The 21,134-nt window shown below is 58.3% G+C and overlaps 1 protein-coding gene across 8 annotated transcripts in view; it reads left to right on the forward strand.

Annotated features, from left to right (window-relative positions):
- Nucleotides 1-21,134, forward strand: part of GTF2IRD1 (GTF2I repeat domain containing 1) — a 101,838-nt gene that overhangs the window by 16,861 nt on the left and 63,843 nt on the right. For all 8 annotated transcript variants that reach the window (XM_025864613.2, XM_025864615.2, XM_073884177.1 and 5 more), the window contains exons 2-3: nucleotides 16,061-16,189; nucleotides 18,539-18,680. In XM_025864613.2, the coding sequence (XP_025720398.2) occupies nucleotides 16,067-16,189; nucleotides 18,539-18,680 (265 nt within the window). In that variant the 5' untranslated portion in view covers nucleotides 16,061-16,066. The remainder of the gene's footprint in view (nucleotides 1-16,060; nucleotides 16,190-18,538; nucleotides 18,681-21,134) is intronic.

The raw sequence follows: 21,134 nt of genomic DNA on the forward strand, positions 1-21,134 counted from the left end.
GGCTCTGGATCCACACCTGCCGAATCCTGCCAGGGTCCCCACAACCGACCACATCGTGCCCCTGCTCCATACTCTTTAGTGATTCCTGCCCCCTCAGTGATGACCTCCTAAGGCCCTTGACCTGGCCCCCACGGCCGAGCCTGTCTCTCTGCCCACCACTTCCTGCCCCGACCTGGCCCTTCCCAGCAGAGCAGGGCCGGCCCCACCCCACCCACCACCCCAATCAGGCCCAGCCGAGACACGTGGGCGGCTGGGCTGGTGGTTGGGTTTCCCGGGCAGCCAGTAATTTGGCACTACTTCAAACGGGTCTTGCTGTATTTGCTCAGCATTTATTTCCAGGGAGGGGGGCACTGTGGGGGGCAAGGGTGGTTCAGCCCCCTCGCAGATGAGCAGAGCTTGGGCCCAGTTCCCTTGGCTCTGCTCCTGCCCTGCAGACTCCTGCTGCCCCTGTGGCAAGACATTCCGCTCGGCTCAGGTGTCACCTCTTCCAGGGAGCCTCCCCGGACTTCCCCACCCACTAGCCCGTGCTTCTCGCAAGTCGCTTATTTTTACCTTTAACTGACATATAACTTACTGTAAGACGCATAAATCTCAGGCATCTAGCGTGATGAGTTTTTACCTGTGTAGACACCCACGTAACCACCATTTAAATCAAGATGTATCACAGTGTTTTAATCTTTTTTTCTTAATAGCCTATTTTATTGTCGTCCTGTCCACCCCCTCCTCCCCCCCCCCCCCCCCCCCCCCCCCCGCCTGGGACTCTCTCACGGGCAGGAACACCTGCCGTGAGTTCCGTGCTGTGTCCAACGAAGTGTGATGGTGGTGTGTGTGCGCGATGGCCACATCCCACATGTGTCACCGCGACTGGGGGGTGTGGCCGGGGCCGTGGCCCTGGGAATTTGTGACCCTGCAAGGTCAGACGCCCCCTCCTCGGCTGGGAGAGGGCTTGGTCCCCTCCCCGGCCAAGGGCCTCCACAGGGAGCTGGGGCCCCGCCCGGAGAGGCCCCTGCGGACTGGCAGCCTGGAGATTAGTCTCCAAGGCCACAGCGCCAGTTGCCATAGGCACGCGGCCCCAGTCGGGATTGCGATTTCTCATCCTAGTCACGCAGGCGGCGGCTGCCCCTGCCCGCCCGCCAGGAACCGGGAGCCAGGAGCCGGGAGCCGGGCTTTAAATAACGGGGCAGAAACCTGACCCCGGAGAGCCATCTGCCCACCGGAGCCCGGCCACCCCATCCCACCCGTAGCACCCCATCTCCTGTGGGGCGCAGAGACACAACAGAACTGAGCTGGAAGGCCTCCCTTCATTGTGTTGGTGCCAAGAACACAGGCCTGGCCTGAGCCTGGCCCTTGGGGAGCCCCATCTGGGGGGCGTCCGCCCTGCTTCATGAACCCCTCTCTACCCGAGAGGGATAAAGCTGTACTTTCTGGAGGCAGGCTTCCCATGGCCGGGCCACAGACCTGCCCCTTCCCCCAGCTCCCTGCTCCTGCCCTTTGCCCGGCCCCCCGGGCCTGCTTTCCTGTCCTGGGGGTGGGGCGCCTCTAAGGACTGAGCTTTCCGTTGTTTCTTTCCAAATTGCAGAAGTGATAACCTCCTTAGCTCAGAGAATTTACAAAAGACCAAAAAGCAGAGGGAAGGTAGGTCACTCAGGGATCCGGCCCATCGAGGTGAAGGGTCTGTGCGGTGCCCGTTTCTAGCTTTTTCCACGTGTCCCGGGGCCGGTCGCCACTCTGATGATATTGCTTCCAGCCCCCGGGGGGCTCTTGGATGGTCTGCTGTTTCCCTTTGGTGTGTGTGTGCCGTGTGTATTTACGGATGTGTGACATGCTTTGGCGAGATGCCTTCGCACATAAATCTTCATGTTTCGGAGAATTTTCTCAGGATAAAGTGATAGGACTGAAAGTGCTGGTCTCAGGGTGGGAGCTCGGTTCACTCTCTGAAGGTCTGTCAAGACCGCTCTCCTGGTGTCTGCTGCCTAACTGGGGATTCCAGTATCTGACGTTTTTTTTTAACTTTTTTTTTTTTTTTAAGATTTTATTTATTTGTCAGAGAGAGAGAGAGAGAGAGGGAACACAAGCGGGGGAGGGGGGAGTGGGAGAGGGAGAAGCAGGCTTCCTGCTGAGCAGGGAGCCCCATGCGGGGCTCGATCCCAGGACCCTGGGATCATGACCTGAGCCAAAGGCAGACGCTTAACTGACTGAGCCACCCAGGCATCCCTCTAAAACTTTTTTATTGAGGAAAAAAAAAAAGCTAATCGTTATAAGTCAGCAGCTTGATAAGTTTTTAGAAACGGAATCACCCAGGTCAGAACCCAGATGGAGAACAGAACATTCCCAGCCCCCAGAAGCCCCTTTCATGCCTCCTTCCAGCCAGATGACCAGCATCCTGACTTCGAACGTTGGAGTTCGGATGTGTTTGAGCCGCACATAAATGGAATCCTACAGTGTGACCTTTGGCTCCTGGTGCTTTCATCATATTTGAGAGACTCGGCCGTGTCGCTGCGTGTCATTGTGGTTTGTTCGTGTCTGATGTCTTTTTCAGTGGACCAGGCACCAGGGAGAATGCTCTGGAAGCAAGCATGCGTGGGCGCTACGATAAAACCAGGGTGCCTACCGTTGCAATTGTTGCCCAGGTACAAAGAAATCACGTTTGTTTCCCGAAGGGCCCGCGCCAGTGGATTGGGGAGAATTTGCAACTAGCATAGCAGTTAACGCACAGGGAGAGGGCGTCGCGTCATGGCGCAAATGTGCGCTGGGTGTGCAGAGATCTGGGGCACGGGCCAGATCTCTGATGCACATGGAGGTGGTTGGGCAAGGGGCCCATCCAGCTCTGCGTGCTCGATACTGTGTGCTTAGAAGTGCTAAGAGCTTATTGTCCGAAGCGGTTGGAGCTTGCTCTTGCTGTCCTTCCCTGTGGCCTCACTTTCTGCCGAAAGCAAATGTGAGCTGTCTTTGACCTCTGCCCTCGTGACCCCTTGCCAGGTGACTTGTGGAAGTCTCTCCTTCAAGAAACATGCACAGACCTTCTTTAAAAGGTTTTGATAAATGGGCGATTTCCCCTTGCAGACCTCCAGGGACGGGGAGCTCAGTGCCTACATGGCCGCCTGTTCTGCCCTTGCGGACAGTCGTCCCAGCTGGGAAGTGTTTCCTTGGGTCGAACTAAAGCCCGTATCCCTGTGACTTCTATACTGTGATGCCAGTGAGCCTGGGGCTAGTGTGGGACCTCAGAGTCAGTCATGGGCTCAAGGGTTGGGGAGGCCATGCACATCCCCAGACCTAGTGTCTTGGGGGTCCCTTGATAACACTCAGTAAATGGCTGTTATTATTTAATTGGGGTAAAATACCCATCACACAGGATTGACCATCACAACCATCTTTAGGTGTCCAGTTCAGTAGCGTTAGGTACATTGACGTTCTGATGCAACCCCTCTCCAGAACTTTCTCACCTGCCCACACTGAAACTCTGTCCGCAGTAAACAGGAAGTCCCCCAAGCCCCCCCACCGAGCCCCTGGCACCCACCTCCTCCATCCTGTCTCTGTGAGTCCCACTGCTCTAGGGATCTCATGTAAGTGGAATTGTATACTATCTGCCTTGTTGCAGCTGGCTTATTTTAGTCAGCATGGCGTCCTTAAGGTTCATCGATGTTGTACCATATGCCAGAATTTCCTTCCTGTTTAAAAATAAGAATATTCTGGGGGCGCCTGGGTGGCTCAGTCGGTGGAGTGTCTAACTCTTGATTTCGGCTCGGGTCCTGATCTTAGGGTTGTGGGATCGAGCCCCGTGTTGGGCTCTATACTCAGCATGATGTCTACTTGTCCCTCTCCTCCTCACCCCCCCCAACCAAATAAATAAAATCTTTGGAAAAGAAAATATTCTGAATAATATTCTGTTGTATGTATACACTACATTTTCTTTATTCATTCATCCATCAGGGGACGCTTGGGTTGCTCCCACCTTTTGGCTATTGCAAATAATGCTGCGGTGGACGTGGGTGTATAAATATTTCTTTTGAGACTATTATTTTATTACTACCGACATTGCTATAAGATCTCCAACTTGGGGGTGCCTGGGTGGCTCAGTTGGTTAAGCGACTGCCTTCGGCTCAGGTCATGATCCTGGAGTCCCGGGATCGAGTCCCGCATCGGGCTCCCTGCTCAGCAGGGGGTCTGCTTCTCCCTCTGACCCTCTTCCCTCTCATGCTCTCTGTCTCTCATTCTCTCTCTCTCAAATAAATAAATAAAATCTTAAAAAAAAAAAAAAGATCTCCAACTTGGAATGCGTCTGATAAGTCACCTCCTCTAGTTCTTACCCAGTGCTTGGGTTCATTTATCCAACATCCAGCTGAGACTTCTTCCGGCCTTGGGTGCACACCAGGGATGGGATGGAGCCCCACTACCTTCTAACACCTCTGGCCGTCCGAGGGTCAGGAGAGCTCCACCGTGAGTGGGATCACGGCAGAGGGAAGGGCAGGCAGGCATCCTCTGTGTCTCCAGATGTCCTGCTAGAAGGAAGCAGGTGCAGAGGCTGCAGCAGGACAAACTCCATTTTTGTGCTTGCACAAACTCCTCAGTGACAAGGATTGAGGGAAGGTGGCATTTATCAGGAGAGTTGTAGAGACTCAGGTCTCTAAGAATAGAGTCCATTTCAACTAAAGTTATTTACCCCCCCACAACAGTGCAGTGAGGTAGGTCTGCACTGTTGCCCCATTTTACAGATGAAGAGAGCAAGGTTCGGGGGGAATTAAATAACCTGCTCATTAGACTAGACTGGAAGGCGGGTCTTTTCTCTCCTTGAATGGTGCACAGCACTAGGGCTTTTAAAAGATGATCGGATTGATTTATTTTCATTTATTTAGAGCCTGCCTTGTTTCAGAAGGAATTTGAAAGACTCATAAAGAAACATAAACTCTAGTAAGATGGGATAAAAAAGGCAGTAAAATAAGAGTTACGGCTTCAGACGGAGCCAGAAGTGAATGTAATTTGAAAATGCATACCGTGGAATCTGTTTCCATTAGGAATGTGTTCAGTTGCAAGTAACCCGATAAACGGGGACTTGAGAAGGGAGGAGTCTGTTTCTCCCGTAACATGACATCTGGAGGTGGGCAGCCCAGCCCTGGGCACCTGCTCAGGGTCTTCAGAGGGGCCAGCACCTCTGTCTTCTGGCGCTCCATCCTGAGCAGTGACTTTGGTCCCTTTGGCCTAAAGGGGCAGCGGGGATTGGGCAGCGGGCACCTGCTACAGATTCCTAGATTCTTGCCGTGGCTACCAAATGGGACCTGCGTTCTCTACCCATCAATTGGAAAGGGAGTCTTTTTTTTTTTTTTCCTTTAAGATTTCACCTACTTATTTGTCAGAGAGAGAGAGAGTACAAGCAGGGGGAGCTGCAGAGGGAGAGGGAGAAACAGGTTCCCCACTGAGCAAAGAGCCCGATGCGGGATCCTGGGATCGTGACGCGAGCTGAAGGCGGACGCTTAACCGACTGAGCCACCCAGGCCTCCCTGGAAAGAGAATCTTGGTCTGTTATACACCAGGCCGCAAAAATAAATGGGTGACTTTAAAACCAGTAAATCCTGACTTCCTAGGACGCTTTGTTTTTAATCTTTAAAAAAGTGTGATGTCCAATGAGATGAGTTTTTCCCTGTCTATAGAGCCACAGGGAAAAGAGACCTCCATTAAAGATGGCTTAAGTGGGACGCCTGGCTGGCTTTGTTGGTGGAGCGTACGGCTCTTGATCTCGGGAGTTGTAAGTTCAAGCCCCACACTGGGTGCAGAGATTACTTAAAAATAAAAGCTTTAAAAAAGAAAAAAAAGAGTGGCTTAAGCAATGTGGACATTTATTATCCATCCCGAAACCCAGAGGTGGTAGATTCCAAGTCACAAAGGGCCAGGTTCTTCCACGGGTCTGTGCTGTTGTCCTCCACGTGATGGCTTCACCTCCTGGGCGGGCTCCTCTCGTGGTCCCCATGTGGCTGTCATGGTTGGGGGAGTCACATGCAGAAGAGGGAGGACATCCCTGGTTCCAGTCACATTCTAAGAGCAAGGAGAGCTTTCCTAGGAGCCCCTCCAGTCGCAGTGACCAGAATTGGGTTACATGCTTCTCCTAAAACCAATGCCAGGTAAGGGAATGGGATTGCCTGGATCTAAGTGATAGAGAATCCCCAAGATTCGCTGCCGCCAAGCCCCTGCTGTGAGATGCCAGGACACAAGGAAGGCTCTGTTAGCAGGGAGAAGGGACCTCAGCCAGGGTTGGGACTCCGTGTCTTGACCGAGTCTGGACTGCCTTCCGGTGCACTGTGGCTGGTGTAAGACCCCTCCAGCCGCCCCTGCCTGGGTCCTTCCCAGGCAGAGAGAAGTGGAAGTCAGGGCTTTGGCCCCGTCCGTGTATTCTCTGCCAGATGCAGTGATGGTGGACAGTGGGAGGGGGCAGGAATTCAAGGCCCTGGGCACATCCATCTCCACTGGGGAGCTCCCCGGAGAGGAGAGGAAGTGTGCAGTTTGGGGGGGCGGGCACGGCTGCTGGGGAGGAGAAAATTCTCCCACAGGGGGAGAATTTTGTTTGTTCTCTCAAGCTTCTTTTTCAAGAAACACAAGCATATGGTGGCGGATGGTGCGGGGGCTGTGTTTGGGTGGCGTGTGCTCTTGCCTTTGCCTTTTGCGTGGTTGAATGCATTTTTTTTTTTTTTTTACTGGCTCTTGCGCCCAGCTGGATCTTAGGGCACTGAGACTTGAATCCGAGGCATTCCCCTGGCATCCGGAGAAATCCAGCCCTTTCTAGGGGTGGTTCTGGGGTTTCCAACTTTCCGGCAAACCCAGGCCCGAGCTCTGTTGAGGTCTGAGCTGAGGAATATGCATCCAGGGGTTTGAGGACGTGGACCAGGACTCAGGGGTGGGGTGTGAGGAGCGAAGGTGTACTGGATTCATTTCATCTAACAAATTAACATAAACCTGGTGCCTTAAAGCAACCAAAACTTATTCTCTCCCAGTTCTGGAGACCAGAACCCAGAGCAGGACCGCCGGCTCAAAATCAAGGTGTCAGAAGAGCCGTGTGCCCTCCAGAGACTGTCAGGGAGAATCCGCCTCTTGCCTCGTCCAGCTTCTGGTGGCTTCTGGGGCATCCCAAATACCTATCCAAGCTCTAGCCACCCTTCCAAACAGCTGCCCATTGGAGGTGCAGCTGCGCTGCATATCTGCCTGTGGGGTGTATCGGTTACCTATCACCGTGTAACAAGTAGCCCCAAACTCAGCACTGTCAAACAGTAGTCATTTCATACTTTAATCATCTCTCAGGTCGGGGCTTGGCAGGACTCGGCCTGATGGTTCTTGCTCAGGATCTCTTGCACTTGCAGTCAGAAGATGGCTGGGGTTGGGGGTGTCTCAGAGACTTCTTCGTTGCTGGTGGCTGGCCTGGGAAAGAGCTGGGTCTCCCCGGGAATCACTAGATTCCCCCCCCCCCACCACCACCCCGGTCTATTACGGTGGCTTCAGGATAGTTGGACTGCTGACGTGTCGGCTCAGAGCTCCCATGGGAGCCCGGGAGAAGCCTAGTGCCTTCTGGGGACTGGGCCTTGGAGGTCACGTGGTGGCGGTGTTAGAGCTGTCTGTGGGCTAGAAGTGAGTTATGAAGCCCCGTATTCAAGAAGGAGGGGAACTGGATGTCTCCATTTGTTGGGAGACGTGTCCAATAATTTGTTGTCGTGCTGAGAGCCCCAGGGGGAGGACACACCAGAGAAGCGGACCCCAGGGGCCCAGAATGGGGATTTCTCTGCCCAGTGGACCCCAGGGGCCTGAGCACCCCGAAGATATTCTGGGGCAGATTCATGCTCCGGGTGGAGTGTGTCCTCTTAGGCCTGCACACTGCTGTCCCTTGGAGGGGGCCGGGGTGGGGCCCTCTGAGGTGCAGGCCCAGGTCCGGGGCTGAGGGTGGGACGGAGCACGGGTGTTTCCTACCAGATGGTTTCAGAATCTGACCTCGGTCTATGTTGGAAGGGCTCAGGGATCTGCCCCAGCTCCCCTCCCAGCCTCTGGGAGGGTCCCGTACCACGCCCTGCAGGCTCATGCCTCAGTGCCTTTGCTAGTGCTGCACCCTGTCCAGAGTACCCCCCCTCCTCCACCTACTCTTTTCTTGCCTCCTGATTCTTCCAAACCTGCATAAATGGCCTCTCCCCACCGAACACCTTTCTTGGCCCCGTTCTGTGTACAGGCCGGTTCTCGGCAGGTCGGGGGTGGGGCACATGGGAGCTGGTAGGCTCACGGGGGCCCAGATACCTCTGCGTCCTGGCATCCACTCTAATCTTAGGATTGACACTCCAGAGTGAACAGTGGGTGAGTACAGCCAAACATTTCCCTTTGCTTATGGAGCGGAGGTTGTGTATCTGCAAGCCAAGCTTCTCCCCTGTGCCACAGAAATCACCTTTCCATGTGTGCTCCCAGAGAACTCCTATTCACCCTTCAAAACCCATCTCAATATTCATCAACTCCGGAAAACCTTGTTTGGAGACCCCCTACTCCCCCAAAGCTAAGTAAACAGAAGATGTGAGGAACCCCTTTCCCTGGTGTCAAGCTCTGTAACTCGGGCACACTTCCCTGCTTGTCCTCATTTCATGGTCTGATAATTCTCTGTGGACAGACAGGCCCTGTGAGCACTAGGAGGGCAGGTGGGGCCATCTGAGTCATTTCCAAGTCTGCCTAACCCGGGGCAGGCTCCCAGGAGGATTGAATAAACAGGCTGGGGTGAAGGGAGGCCAGGGAATCAGACTGCCTGGGGCCTCCTGAGAGGTAGGCCGGCCTCAGCTTCTGCAGGCTGCCCCCACCCGCCTCGGCAGACCGCACTGCCTGGGGACCGGGACCCGGCTGACAGCCAGGTGGAGGTGTGCTCTCTACTCTCTCCCAGGACAGCCCAGCTAGGTGGCCAGCGAGCACCCAGTGTAGCCCTCGGGGATCAACAAGTGTGTGGAAGGGAAGAGAGGAAGGGAGGGGCGCCCACGCCCCTGATATGGAAGGGGCTGGAGCGGACCCAGCTCATGGGTGGCCCCTAGCTCACCACTCCCTAGCGTGCTGGTTGTAGGAGAGCTTTCAACATTGGTTTCTTGGTTCAGTCCCAAACCCATGGGGACAAGGGACCTTCCCCAGCCTGGTGGGCCAGGCCACATGCTGTCACTATGGCCAGGGGGGGGGGGGGGGGGGGGGGGCTGCTCTTGTTCCGTGTGGGTTGTGCGCACACTGTCTCCTTTCTTACCCGTCCCCATGCATTCCACCGCTGTGCTTTCTCTCTCAGACACATGTACCATCACATGTGCACACTCACGCAGACCCGCACACAGATGCCCGCTCACATTCCCGATTCCTTAAGCACGTACTTGTCAGGCTCCAGCAGACTTGAGGGGGAAACTCACATGAGCAGGCTCGATTCCCAGTTACGCTGCTGGCCAGGGAAGGCACCCGCCACTGGTGGCCCCAGGCTCGGGGGACAGGCCCACTTCCCCCAGGCCCTCCTGGGGTCTCCTTGCCTGTGCCTGCCTGGGCCCCATGGGTGAGGAAGCCGAGTGCTGAGTGGGCCCCCCTTTCCCTGCCAGCCAGGCCACACCCGCTGGTCTGTTGGCATCCCAAAGGGAAATAGTCAAAGGCTGCATCAGAGGGACCCCAATTTCTTCGGGGTGATCTGGGCTGAGATCCCACCTTTTCCACATGCTGGCTCTGGGGTTTATGGTCAGGGTGCTCGAGGCTCGATGTCCTGCTCTGGAAATTGAGGGTGGTTGGGAGAATTAGCCAGACATCAGGGTCTCACCAAGCCTGGGTGTTTGGGAAACAGCCATGTCCCTCCCTCCTTCACTCCCCTCTGCTGAGCCCCTGGCAAGGAGAGGGGCAGCCGGGTCCCTGGATGGCCGGCTGACCCCACCTCCTTGGCACTTGCTGTTTGAGGCCTGGGCCACTTTGGGTGTCCTCTGTGTGTCGCTCTGAGCCCTGGGCCCATGGTGTGGAGGTTGGGCACCTGGATTCCTGTCATCGAACGCACAAGCTCTTCCTTAGTCTCTCTCTGCCGGCCTCCCTGGGTCTCATCGGCCGCGCTGCTGGCCGGTTACCACACCTGGGGTTCCGCCATGAGCCCCATGCCTCAGAACGAGGACTCTTGCCCCAAGTAGGAGCAAAAAGGGACTGGTTGTGTCAGATGTCCCACGTGTCATTCTGGCTTTGTCACTCCCTTTGAGCGGGAAGGTCCTATAGGTCTTGGGTTCTTCACCCTTAAAATGGGGCGAGTCCCCTCCATCCAGCCCGCTCCCTGGGCAGCGGTCACAGATGTCAGAGTGCTCATGAGTGGGACAGCAGTGTCCGAGGGGGCCCTGGTGGACGGCCATGGTTGGTGGCCGTGAGGCTGGATCTGCAGCCCGGGAGGGGAGGAAGGAGCTGGTAGTGGAAGCAGGGCAAGGAGGGGAGGGGGAGTTGTGGGGGGGGTTGAACCCTTAGATGAGGGAGCATCCGGATGCTGGTGGGGAAGGAGAGTTTTAGATGGGCTGGGCCGAGAGGTTCCTCTGCAGCCCTGACTTTTTTGCTTGCACACCCCTCTCCTACCTCCTACCCCATCAGCCCCCTTCGCTTCTCCTGCTGGGCCACATGTCACTGCGAGAGATCAGGTACCTGCCAGAGTGAGTACCTGTCTCCCCAGGCAAGCAGGCCACGGGCGGCGGAAAGGACAGGCACAGGGATACCCCCCCACCGAGCCTCCTAGCTGGCCTGGAGCGCCCCGTGCGAGGTGTTTGGGATTAGAGACCCCAGCCGAGGTGCCCGTGGGCTTTCTGGGCCTGGCCCCCACAGGTGCCTCCTGACTGGAGACAGGTCTGCCCTGGGTCGGGGCTGTAGTGACTCAGACGGGCACATAAGCGCTTGGCTACTCCTTGGCTCGGAGACTGGGCTGGCCTCCAGCTCTTGGCGGTCAGCAAAGCTGCTGCTGTGTGGGCAAGGAGTCCCCAGCTTGGGGGGGTGGGGGAGGGAGGGCATCAGGCAGGAAGAGCAGAGCTGCTCGGAAACTGGAATCGGGATGTTGGAGCTGGAACCGTGCCCAGAGATCATCCCGGCTGTACCTGGCTGCGTGTCAGGCTCCCCTGGGACCCAGGGTCTTCACCCACCCCTGCTATGCCTTTCAGTGCTTCATAAAACAAGACCCTGGCCCCCATCTGGTCTCCAGACAGGTCAAGAGAGTGGCTTTCCGCCAGCTCCTTGAAATCTCCCTGGAGAAGGAGGGCCTATCCCCTCCCCCGGGAGCCGCCCAGCCCATCTCTCACCTGATTAGGTAAAATTGATTTTTTTAAAAGATTTTATTTATTTGACAGACGGATCACAAGTAGGCAGAGAGGCAGGCAGAGGGAGAAGGAGAAGCAGACCCCCTGCTGAGCAGGGAACCAGACGCGGGGCTCGATCCCAGGACCCCGAGATCGTGACCTGAGCTGAAGTCACTGATGCTTACCCGACTGAGCCACCCAGGAGTCCCAAAATTGATTTTTTAGACCTGAGGACAGGCCCTAGTGTCCATCACTTCGCCTTCCTGTCTGTCCGTCTTTGTTCTCAGCATCTGGGAGGGGCATATAGACCTCTTGGTCCCTGTGTCGTGGGGTGACCAGCGGTCTCAGTTTGCCTCGGTCTCCCAGGACAGGGGACTTTCTGTGCTAAACTCAGAGAGGTTTGGAGCGAACCGGGGCAAGCTGATCACCCTAGCCGTGCATCAGCCATGGCTTCAATCAGCTGATGTTTCTGTCCTCCCCGCCCCGCCCCCCCATCCTGGTGAGTATGAGGAGTACAGTTCTCCCGCCACTTCTTGAAGGACAGGCGCAGGCCTGAGAACAGACAGACAGACATACCGACCTTATCCTCAGTACCCACCGGCTGGGGGTCCTTGCCTCTGCGATGGAGGATCGCGTAAACAAAGAGGGTGACACACGCCGGTGCCCCACCCCAGACCGGTGTCCACGGTGTGCTGGTGCTGGGGTCCTGGGCCGCGAGAGGAGCACCTGTCCAGGACGCCTGGCTGACCCGGCAGCTTCTGTCACTTTCAGTTCCTGGACCGTTCCTCTGCGATCCGAACGCATCCAGACTTGCCGTGTCACACATTGCCTTTGTTTATTTTTTAATTTTTTTTTATTTTTTGAGAGCCTTCCAAGCCCGAACTTGTCACTCTGCATGTAGCTTGTGACCGTCCCGGTTCCTGCCACCCATCACACTGGCTGGTTCCGCGAATATTTGTTGCGTGCCCATGAAAACCCAAGCAGGCGTCGAGGCAGCGGGCATCCGGTGAACCTGGCAGGCGCGACCCCAGCCCCCCAGGGCTCCCATTCCTGCTGGGGTAGTCGGGCGAGAAGCACATGAGCAAGTCCCTTCAGATGGCAGCAGATCCTGTGCAGAAAAGAAGAGAGACGGGGAGCCGGTGTGAGGGTGGGGCTGCCGTGCGGTCAGGGACGGGGCACCGAGGAGCTGGGGGTCGGGGCTGATGGAGCGAGGGGCAGGCCTGGAAGAGCCCGCTGCACGGGGGGAACTGCAGGCATAAGGCCCGGAGAGGGGAGTGCAGGTGGCATGTGAGGGACAAAAGGAGGACGGAGCCAGAGCCCAGCACGGAGCGGAGAGGGCCGATGGCAGGTGGGCCCGGCTCACACAGCACCTATGCTCGGAGCTGTTACTTTGACTCTTCCAAGCAGAACAGTGGCGTGAGACTGACGTGGCTGCTGTTGGCAGGAGGGACCGTGGCGACGAGAGAAGGGCAGGGAGGCCAGCGAGGAGGCCTGGCCATGGCGTGGGCGAGCAAGGATGGTGGCCTGGGTGGGGAGGGGGCCCTGGCGGTGATGAGAGGTGGACAGATCTGGGTGCTTTCCGGAGCCACATGGACGGCATTCTCCCTGCATCGTTTTAGAAGTGAGGGACAAGGGAGCCGGGGTTGAGGCCTCGGTGTGAGCCCGAGCGCCCGAGTGGCTGGCCGGGGAGGAGCAGATCTGAGCGGGAAACGTGGGGCCTGCTCCCGGCGAGTTGCCTCTTAGACATTGAAGAGGAGGAGGTGGCGTTCAAGGAGAGGGGAGGGAGAGAAACCGAGAGTCACCAGCCCCTAGGTGACATTAAGCCAAAAGATTGCCTGGCAGAGAGGGACAGAATTGGACGGGGAAGAGGAGGGGCCAGGACCGAGCCGCATTCTGCCAGCGGTCGGGTTAGCGGTCGGTGCCCGAGGTCGGGTTAGCGGTCGGTGCCCGAGGTCGGGTTAGCGGTCGGTGCCCGAGGTCGGGTTAGCGGTCGGTGCCGGCGGTTGGGGTTTGGTTATAGCCAGCGGGGCAAGTGGCCGGGAGGTGGGAGGTAAACCAGGTGGGTGGCCCCCTGGCAGCCTCGGGAGAAGTGTCTGTCGGGGGAGAGAGGATGCTTGCTCACGGCACCCCTGCTCGCCTCCCGGCCCTTGCACGCCTTGTCCACCCAGGAACCCGAGGGTGGCTGACAGTCACTCCCCACCTCTCCCCTGCTTCAGGAGCCAGCTGCCTGTTCCCTGACATGACGCTTTTCGTGTAATCCCCTGGGTGCCTCAGAGCAGCACTTGGGTGCCTCCAGCCTTGCCCAGCCCCAGCCTCTGTGCTGTGTGCGCGAGGGTTCCGCCATGGCTCCCGTCCTCACCGCCCTCCCCCCGACCCGCCGACCCCCAGGACGCTCTCCTGTTTATGCTGGCCACTCAGTGCCTCCTGGCTTACTGCTCTCATCTTCCTGTTCTCTATTCTGCGTAGTTTGTTGGTTTTATTGGGTGGTTTTCTTCCCAGGCCCAGGGCTCTGGCGCCTCTGGCCCATGCACAGCGGCTCCAGCTGCATGGAGCCTGCCCCCTCCCAGAGGCCTCAGGCCTTTGCAGGAGGGTCTTCTGCCTCCCGAAGTGCACCCACCTTCCCCTGGACAAGGAGCTGGGGGCTAGCCCAAGCCGAGCCCCCCTTTCCTCCCTCCCACCCTCCCTCCGTCCTTCCCTCCCTGAGTCCCTGGTTCCTTCCTAAATGGATTAGGACTTTGCAGGAAGGAGCCACCAGCTGTCTGGGGCGACCTGGAGGCCAGGGCTGTCTGGTGCCTCCTGCTTTGCCCTGATTCAATTTGGGCCGGGAGGCTGGCAGGCTGAGGTCTTTCTGGGAATGGCTCGAGGGGTTGGCCGAAGGGAGGGGAAAAACCTTCAAGCGCCCCAGGCAGGCAAACCTCTCAGCTGGTCACACGGCAGACCCTCCAGTGGGCTTTGTGCCGCGCAAGGCCCCAGGTTTTGGCCACTGGCTGCCTGTGACCCCATGAGGATGTCCATGGCCTGTCACACCCTCCACGTCCCTTCATACTGTGGACTTAAAACATTTGTAAAATTGCAACCTGGTTGAAGAACTACGTCTTGTAAACATTTCGAAGTGAACCCAATTCACATGTTGGCCAACTGCTGACTGGCCAGTTGTTAAAATCAATATTTATTCACAGCCAAATAGCAGACTCGGGCCAGACCTGAGGCAGGAGGCAGGCTCGAGTGCTTTCCTAATTCCTTCGTATGTTTCCACAACTGCAGTTGGGACACTTCTTACCTTGTTACGTGTAATGCACTCTGACACTCATTTGGTATCGCTGGTTCCATGACTCACGAAAGGCCTCCAGTCTGTGGTGTGGACCACGCCCCACCTTGGCCCGTTGCGCACAGCGGGCCCTGAGCTGGGCCCTGGGGGTGCAGCAGTGACTGGCAGGCCGGTCCCTGCCCTCACAGAGCTTATGGTCAGGGGGCAGCTGCGGTGGCAGAAGACGCTCGGGGCTTGGCACCCTTTGAGACATCGGGCCCAGCCGTCAGCCTGCCTGGTGCCCCCACCCCCCATCTGCAGGAAGCAGGGAGGCCAGGTGATCCACAGACTCTGAGGCCTGCAGCCCTGCTCCCTGCTCGCACCCCTGACCTGGTTGCCGGCTCCTGGGAAACCAAGGGTCCCTGCCTTCGAGGAGGGGCACTGGGGCAGCCTGTGGGTGGCACCCCGGACCTGCCTCCTCGGGTTCTGGTAGGGGAGGGGCAGGACGGAACCGGACGCAGGGGAGGCTGACCTTTGTGTCTAGTGGGTGCCCAGGCTGGGCCAGGTGGTGCAGGGGCAGAAGGCCTGTCCCCTGCCTGGGGGAGCCCTGGCATTGGGCCCTGGTCTGAGGGCACCCCAACAAGGGGAGGGTGCACCTCTGTCCTCCAGGAGCCTCATGACAATGGGGCAAAGTCCTGTCTTGGGGAAACCCTGTCCTGAGATGAAGTGGCCTCCACTGTCTTTCTGAACCTCTGAGACTGGGGCTCGTGGGCCTCGGGACCGTGGCCTTGCCCATTGCACCTTGATAGAAAGCGGTGACAGAGGAGCCTGGGGACATGTGGGAGGCCAGCCAGGACACCTGGCCCAGCCAGGGCGGGAAGGGGCAGGAGGTGGAGCCGTTGAGGGCACCCTCTGAGCAGCGGTGACAATTGAAAGCTGGGTGGGCCATCGGCAGATGACAGAGGGGCCAGAAGGCCACTTGGGTCAGGGAGAGGGAAACCTGTGACAGTTGGGATGCCATGAAGGACGTGGGTATGTTTGGGGAACGGTGATTCTTAGAGCACCTGGAGTGTGGGTTGTGGAGGGGGAGTTGGACGAGGGGCAGGAGTCCAGAGCTAACGTGGGCAATAGGGAGCCATGGAGGGTGTGTGAGCAAGGGAGAGCCATGGCCAGAGCTACGTGCAGGGGAAAGTTGGCAGTTGAGGTGCCAGGCGGACTGGTCGTGGTACTGGGCTCAGCCCTGGAGTTGCAGATTTGGGGGACATGCCATGGAGCGCACTCCTCAGTTACCCCACCGCGTGTGCCCGTGCCTGCCCGGAGCTGTGTGCGGCCTCCTCCCTAACTAGGCCCTGCATGGGGGCTCTAATGTCTTCATGCGTCTAACCCCTTGGGGAGAGGGGAGGCCAGCCCTTGGTTCGTCCCACCTGGGAAGTAGAGGCGGCCCTGGGGGTCTGGGGGCCTGGCGGGGTTGGGGTGGGCATCCGCCGCCGTGGGGACCACGCCCTGGGGCACACGCCCACCTCCGCGGCCTCCCTCCATCCAGGTGACCATGGCCTTGTTGGGGAAGCGCTGCGACATTCCCACCAACAGCTGCGGGCCCGACCGCTGGAGCTCCGCCTTCACCCGCAAAGACGAGATCATCACCAGCCTTGTGTCTGCGTTAGATTCCATGGTGAGTGCCCTGGTCTGCCCCGGAGGGGCGGAAGTCCCGGCCTTTGTCAGCAGATGTCTGAGCTCAAGTCCCACCTCTGCCACCTCGGGCGGGGGGGAGGGACGGAGGGGTCTTCGGCCCCCTGGGACTCACTGTCCCCATCTGCCTGCATGGGGGGCGGGCAGGGGGAGGCTTGGGTGAGGCCAAGGATGTGAAAATCCGGCCCTGGAATTCAGCGCTGGCCCTGGCCCCCTGGCCCCCTCACCCCTTATCCTCATTTCGTCGCCTTTTGCCATTCAGGTCCCATCCCTGGGAAGGTCACAGGTCTCCGAGGAAGGGACCTGACTCATGACAAAGCTGTAATCCCCGAAGTTAAAGCACGAGCTATAACTGCGTCTCGGGGCCAGGAGAGAGGAATGAGGCCTCGTAAATCACTCCTTCGGCACGATTGCTTACGTACCTAAGCCTGTAGTGTTTTATCCCAAATGAGGAAATTATAATGTCATTTTCCTGTAGCCTTTTCCTGGGGGGAGAAGTTCTGGGACAGAGAGTAACGGGGTGTTAGAAGCTGTCTGGCGTCCGTTAGCTACATTCCTGCATGTTAGGATGGTGAAGTTGAAGTTCAGAGAGGGCAGCACCTTGCCTGGAGTCACACAGCGTGGCCTGTTTTGTGATTTTTAAGATTTTATTTATTTGAGAGAGAGAAAGAGTGAGAGAGAGAGAGAGAGAGAGCACAAGCAGGGTGGGGAGGGGCAGAGGGAGAGGGAGAAGCAGGCCCCCCACTGAGCAGGGAGCTCGACACAGGGCCCGATCCCAGGACCCCGAGATCATGACCTTAGCTGAAGGCAGACTGAGCCACCCAGGCGCCCCGACAGAACCTTTCCATCCTCACAGAAAGTTCTGTCGGACAGCACTGCTCTAGAGGGCGTTACAGAGGCTCCTCAGAGGAGCAGGGCCCCCGTAGCTCGCCTGGTGGCGGGGATGAGACATGCTCCCCCTGTCCTTAGGTCCCTTCCTGGGTTTCCGGACGGACCCCAAGGGTGATGATGACCCTTGCTCGGCAGTGACTGGATGCTGGCATCCGCCGGGGCTGGGGCCTGGGTCCTCGGGTGGTCTCCAGGGGCCGTGGGGCAGACCCTCTTCCAGGCCTTTCCTCCAAGCCCCGTTCTGTGTGCCTCTGGGGAAGCCGATTCCCTGGAGAGTGACCACACAGGGAAGTAAGTATCTCTCCAGCTCCTTTGGCCACTCGTGTGTTGGGAACAACTGACTCTATTTGTCTCCTTTGCTTGTTAACGTTTTGCAGCATTGCCACGGGGAAAGTGAGCGGCAGGTTTTTATTTTAATCTTAGCAGGAAATCAACACACACCCCTCACCGTAGGAGATCCCCGGGGACAGGCCTGTCGGCTCCACAATGTCCCTGGCTTCCTCAGCAGAGTGACTCTGGGCTGAAGCTGAGAGGCATGATTATGGCCCAGAGAGGTTGAGGAACCTGTCCTAGGTCACACAGCAGCAGAACTGGGATGAGAAGCCAGACTCCCTGACTGCCCAGCAGAGCGCTACCAAACTCACATAAAAACCAGTGTTCACGGGGCGCCGAATGCACGCTGAGAGCTTTGCAGGCAGAGATCTGCTGACCTAGGTCGGAGGGCTGAGATGCTGGTGGTCTTGGTTGCAGGGCCCCTGTGTTAGGGCTTCTCGTGCAGGGGGCCTGCCAACCCCTCAACTCTGGGGCTACAAAAATGACCTCTGTTGTGGACCCACAGGAGATACCACGGTTTAGAGATTCCTGCCTGCCTGCCAGGCCTCGCTGAATCCCCACAACCAAGCCCGTTGAAAGCCTGGGAGCTGGGCTGCCTGTCCCCATTCTGCAGATCAGGCCCAGAGAGGGGAATGACGTGCATCAGTCCCACAGCCGGAAGTGGCTGATGCGGGATTGAAACCTGGATCTGCTCAAGCCTTGATTCTCCTGGGTGCCAGCCCCCCCCGCACCCCGACCTCCTCTCATTCAGGACTTTAAGAAAACCAGACAGGATTGTCCCTGGGGCTGGGGCCAAGCCTCAGGCAGGAACCCCTCTAGAGCCAGGAGGACCTGGGAGGAGGGAAGGGCAGGGGCCCTGTGTCTTTGTTCTTCTGGGGGCTCCATGACCTGTCTTCTCCCTTGACCTTGGCCGAGCTTGGGGGGTAGGGGTGTCATTCACTCCTTCCTCCTGCAGACTCCAACTGAGAACCATGGAGGGGTGACCTCTCCCTGGAGCTGCTGGTAGGATCTTAGGCAGCTGGGAGCTTCGTCCCACCCCCAGAGCTGTCACTGGAGGTGTCCCTAAGCTGGGGGACCTCCTCCAGGCTCACATACCCCACTCCCCCTGCAGTGCTCGGCGCTCTCCAAGCTGAACGCGGAGGTGGCCTGTGTTGCTGTCCATGATGAGAGTGCCTTCGTGGTGGGCACCGAGAAGGGGAGAATGTTCCTGAACGCACGGAATGAGCTGCAGTCAGATTTCCTCAGGTTCTGCCGTGAGTACCCCAGGGCTCCAGTGGGTGGGGCCTGTGGTCCCTGAGGGTCCCCAGAGCAATTCCAGGGGGCCTTGTGTCGGGGGCTGTGCGGGCGTCCCAGTGTGGCGTCACCGGGGCGTGAAGTCTCCAGCAGTCCCTCGGTCCATAGAGACCAGCTGACTCCACCCTGCGGCGGGCCAGACCCAGACACGTCTGCGTGCTCGTTGGCAGAAGGGGACACTGAGGCCCGGTGTTACCTCTGACACACAGGGACCCCGTGCCCTCGTTCCGCTAATGCTTATTGAGCACCTGCTGTGTGCAGCACCCTTTGCCATCTAACTCAGTTATCCCGACGTCAGCCCAGTGAGGTAGGCACCGTCGTTGCTATAGTAACGATCTGGAGCCACCTCGTGGTGGCTCTTGGGGACGAAGTGACTGAGGACACCTGCAGCACGAAGGAAATGCTTGATATCTCGAGCGGTTAGTCCTGTTGCGATCAGTAGTGCTTTGAGCCAGGCCACGTGCTCTGTTCACTTTCCCCAGCAGGCTCAGGAAACCGCTCCCAGTTTACAAGGGAGAAACTGAGGCATGGTGAGCAGAAGCCACTTGCCCAGGGAGACAGAGCCGCCAAGTGACGGAGGCCGGGTTTCTGTTCTGAAACCCGTGCTCTTTGTGCTGCACCCCTTCAGAATCGGGGAGGTGTAGCAGGACACTCCCGCCCTACCCCTCCCCCTGGGAGCCCTGCCAGGGGTTCCTGGTCACTTGCAAAAGAGAACAACACTCGGAGCTGTGAGCCGGGAGCCCTGAAGCAGGGGGGTCATTCTGAAGCCCCAGCTCCTCAACACTGCTGCTGGGGCCTTTAGACCCTCATAACCCAGCCCCTCTGCGTCACCTCTCCCGGCATCCCTCACTACCGGCGGTACTGGGCTGAGTGCTAGCTCACCGGCTCTGTGTGCATGCTCCCCTCTGCCTTTGTCCCCACTGTCTCCCCACGTGGGAGGCCCTCCCTCCTCTCCTCTGCCGGCAGACGCCTCCCCAGCCTCCGCGTCCACGTTCCTCCCGCCTGCCCGGGCCCCTGTCTGTGCCCCCCACCCCCAGTCGCCAGCCCTCCCCCGCCCCACCGCCCCAACCCCTGTGGTTACTCCCCACACTGTGCCGGCTTCTCATGCCCTAAATTTACATCCGTGCTCCTGGTAAGCTCGTCATCTTCACCTTTGTGGTGGATTAGGCCCTACAAGGTTAGGGCCTGGCCCCAGCGCTGAAGGCCAGCCCCTGAGCGGCCGCTCGAGCCCACGATTTGGGACTCTGAGCTCTTAGGGTTAAGAGCAGGCCCTGAAGGCAGGCGTCTGGGGCTCCGTCCCGGCTCTGCCACCTGCCGGCTGCTGGGCCTCAGCCTCCTTGTCTATGAAAAGGGAGGACAGTGCTGCCCTCCTTGCGGGTCGATCTGAGGATTAAGTCGATCTAATACAGGCGAGAACAGTGCCTGACACGGGGTTCAGACACAGTAAATGCTAGCCGTTCTCCTTGCCATTATTAACGTCTGCGTTACACCCGGGGTCTGGAACCTCCATCAGCCGTTTCGGGGAAGGCTGGCCCCCGGCACTGGGCATGTCATCACTGGGGTCCAGCTGCTTCCCCAGCCGCCCCCGCCCCCACCCAGCTCTCCGAGCCTGTCCGCTCTCCGAGGTTGGGTGGGGGCTGGCCCAGGGTAGAATAGACAGTGGCCGGGTCCTGTGGCCCCAGCCTGGCCAGGCTGGGCCTGCGGAAGGTGCACCTGGCTTCCCGAGCCCGGCACAGCGACTATTTATAGCACCGGGCGCTGGGCTGGTTTATTTCAAGCTCCGCAGATCCCTGGAGAGGAGCAGGCTCCCAGCTGTGAGGTGGCCTCCGGGCCCTCCCCTCATCCCCTTTCCAGTGCAGTGTCTAGCATCTCCCAATCCAGGGGTCCACTGACACTCCCAGGGCCCCACCCTGGGATGAACTTGCCTCTTTGCAGCCCCTTGGCCTCCTGCCTGGGGTTCCCGTTGTCTCCTCACGGGGCAGAGCGGAAAACTGGGGCCTTGACTGTTTAAGACAGCGTTAGGGTTGGAGCACAGGAAGGGGTGCACGGAACGGACATTGGTTGAACCCCAGTTCTGAGCCAGGCCAGCTGGTCTTCTGCGAGAGCTCACAGACTGAGGCCCAGGGAGGGAAGGGACTTGCCCAAGGTCACACAGTGAGTTAGAGGTGACCAGGATGAGACCCAAGCCCTGTGCGAGGCACTGGGAACTCAGAGATGACCAGCCTTGGCCCTGGGCAGGGGGTTGGGGCAGGGCTTGCTCACTCGTCATTCATTCCTTCATTCCTTCCTTCCTTCCTTCCTTCCTTCCTTCCTTCATTTTCTACTCCATGTTGAGTGCCCCGCTGCAGGGTTCAGCACGGGGCAGGGACATCTCAGCTCACTGGGCAGGGGTGAGACAGGTGCTCATCCTGGCC

The sequence above is a fragment of the Callorhinus ursinus genome, unplaced genomic scaffold, assembly GCF_003265705.2.
Source record: "Callorhinus ursinus isolate GAN/ISIS: 27379988/994484 unplaced genomic scaffold, GSC_fseal_2.0 scaffold55, whole genome shotgun sequence".
Taxonomy (NCBI): Eukaryota; Metazoa; Chordata; class Mammalia; order Carnivora; family Otariidae; genus Callorhinus; species Callorhinus ursinus.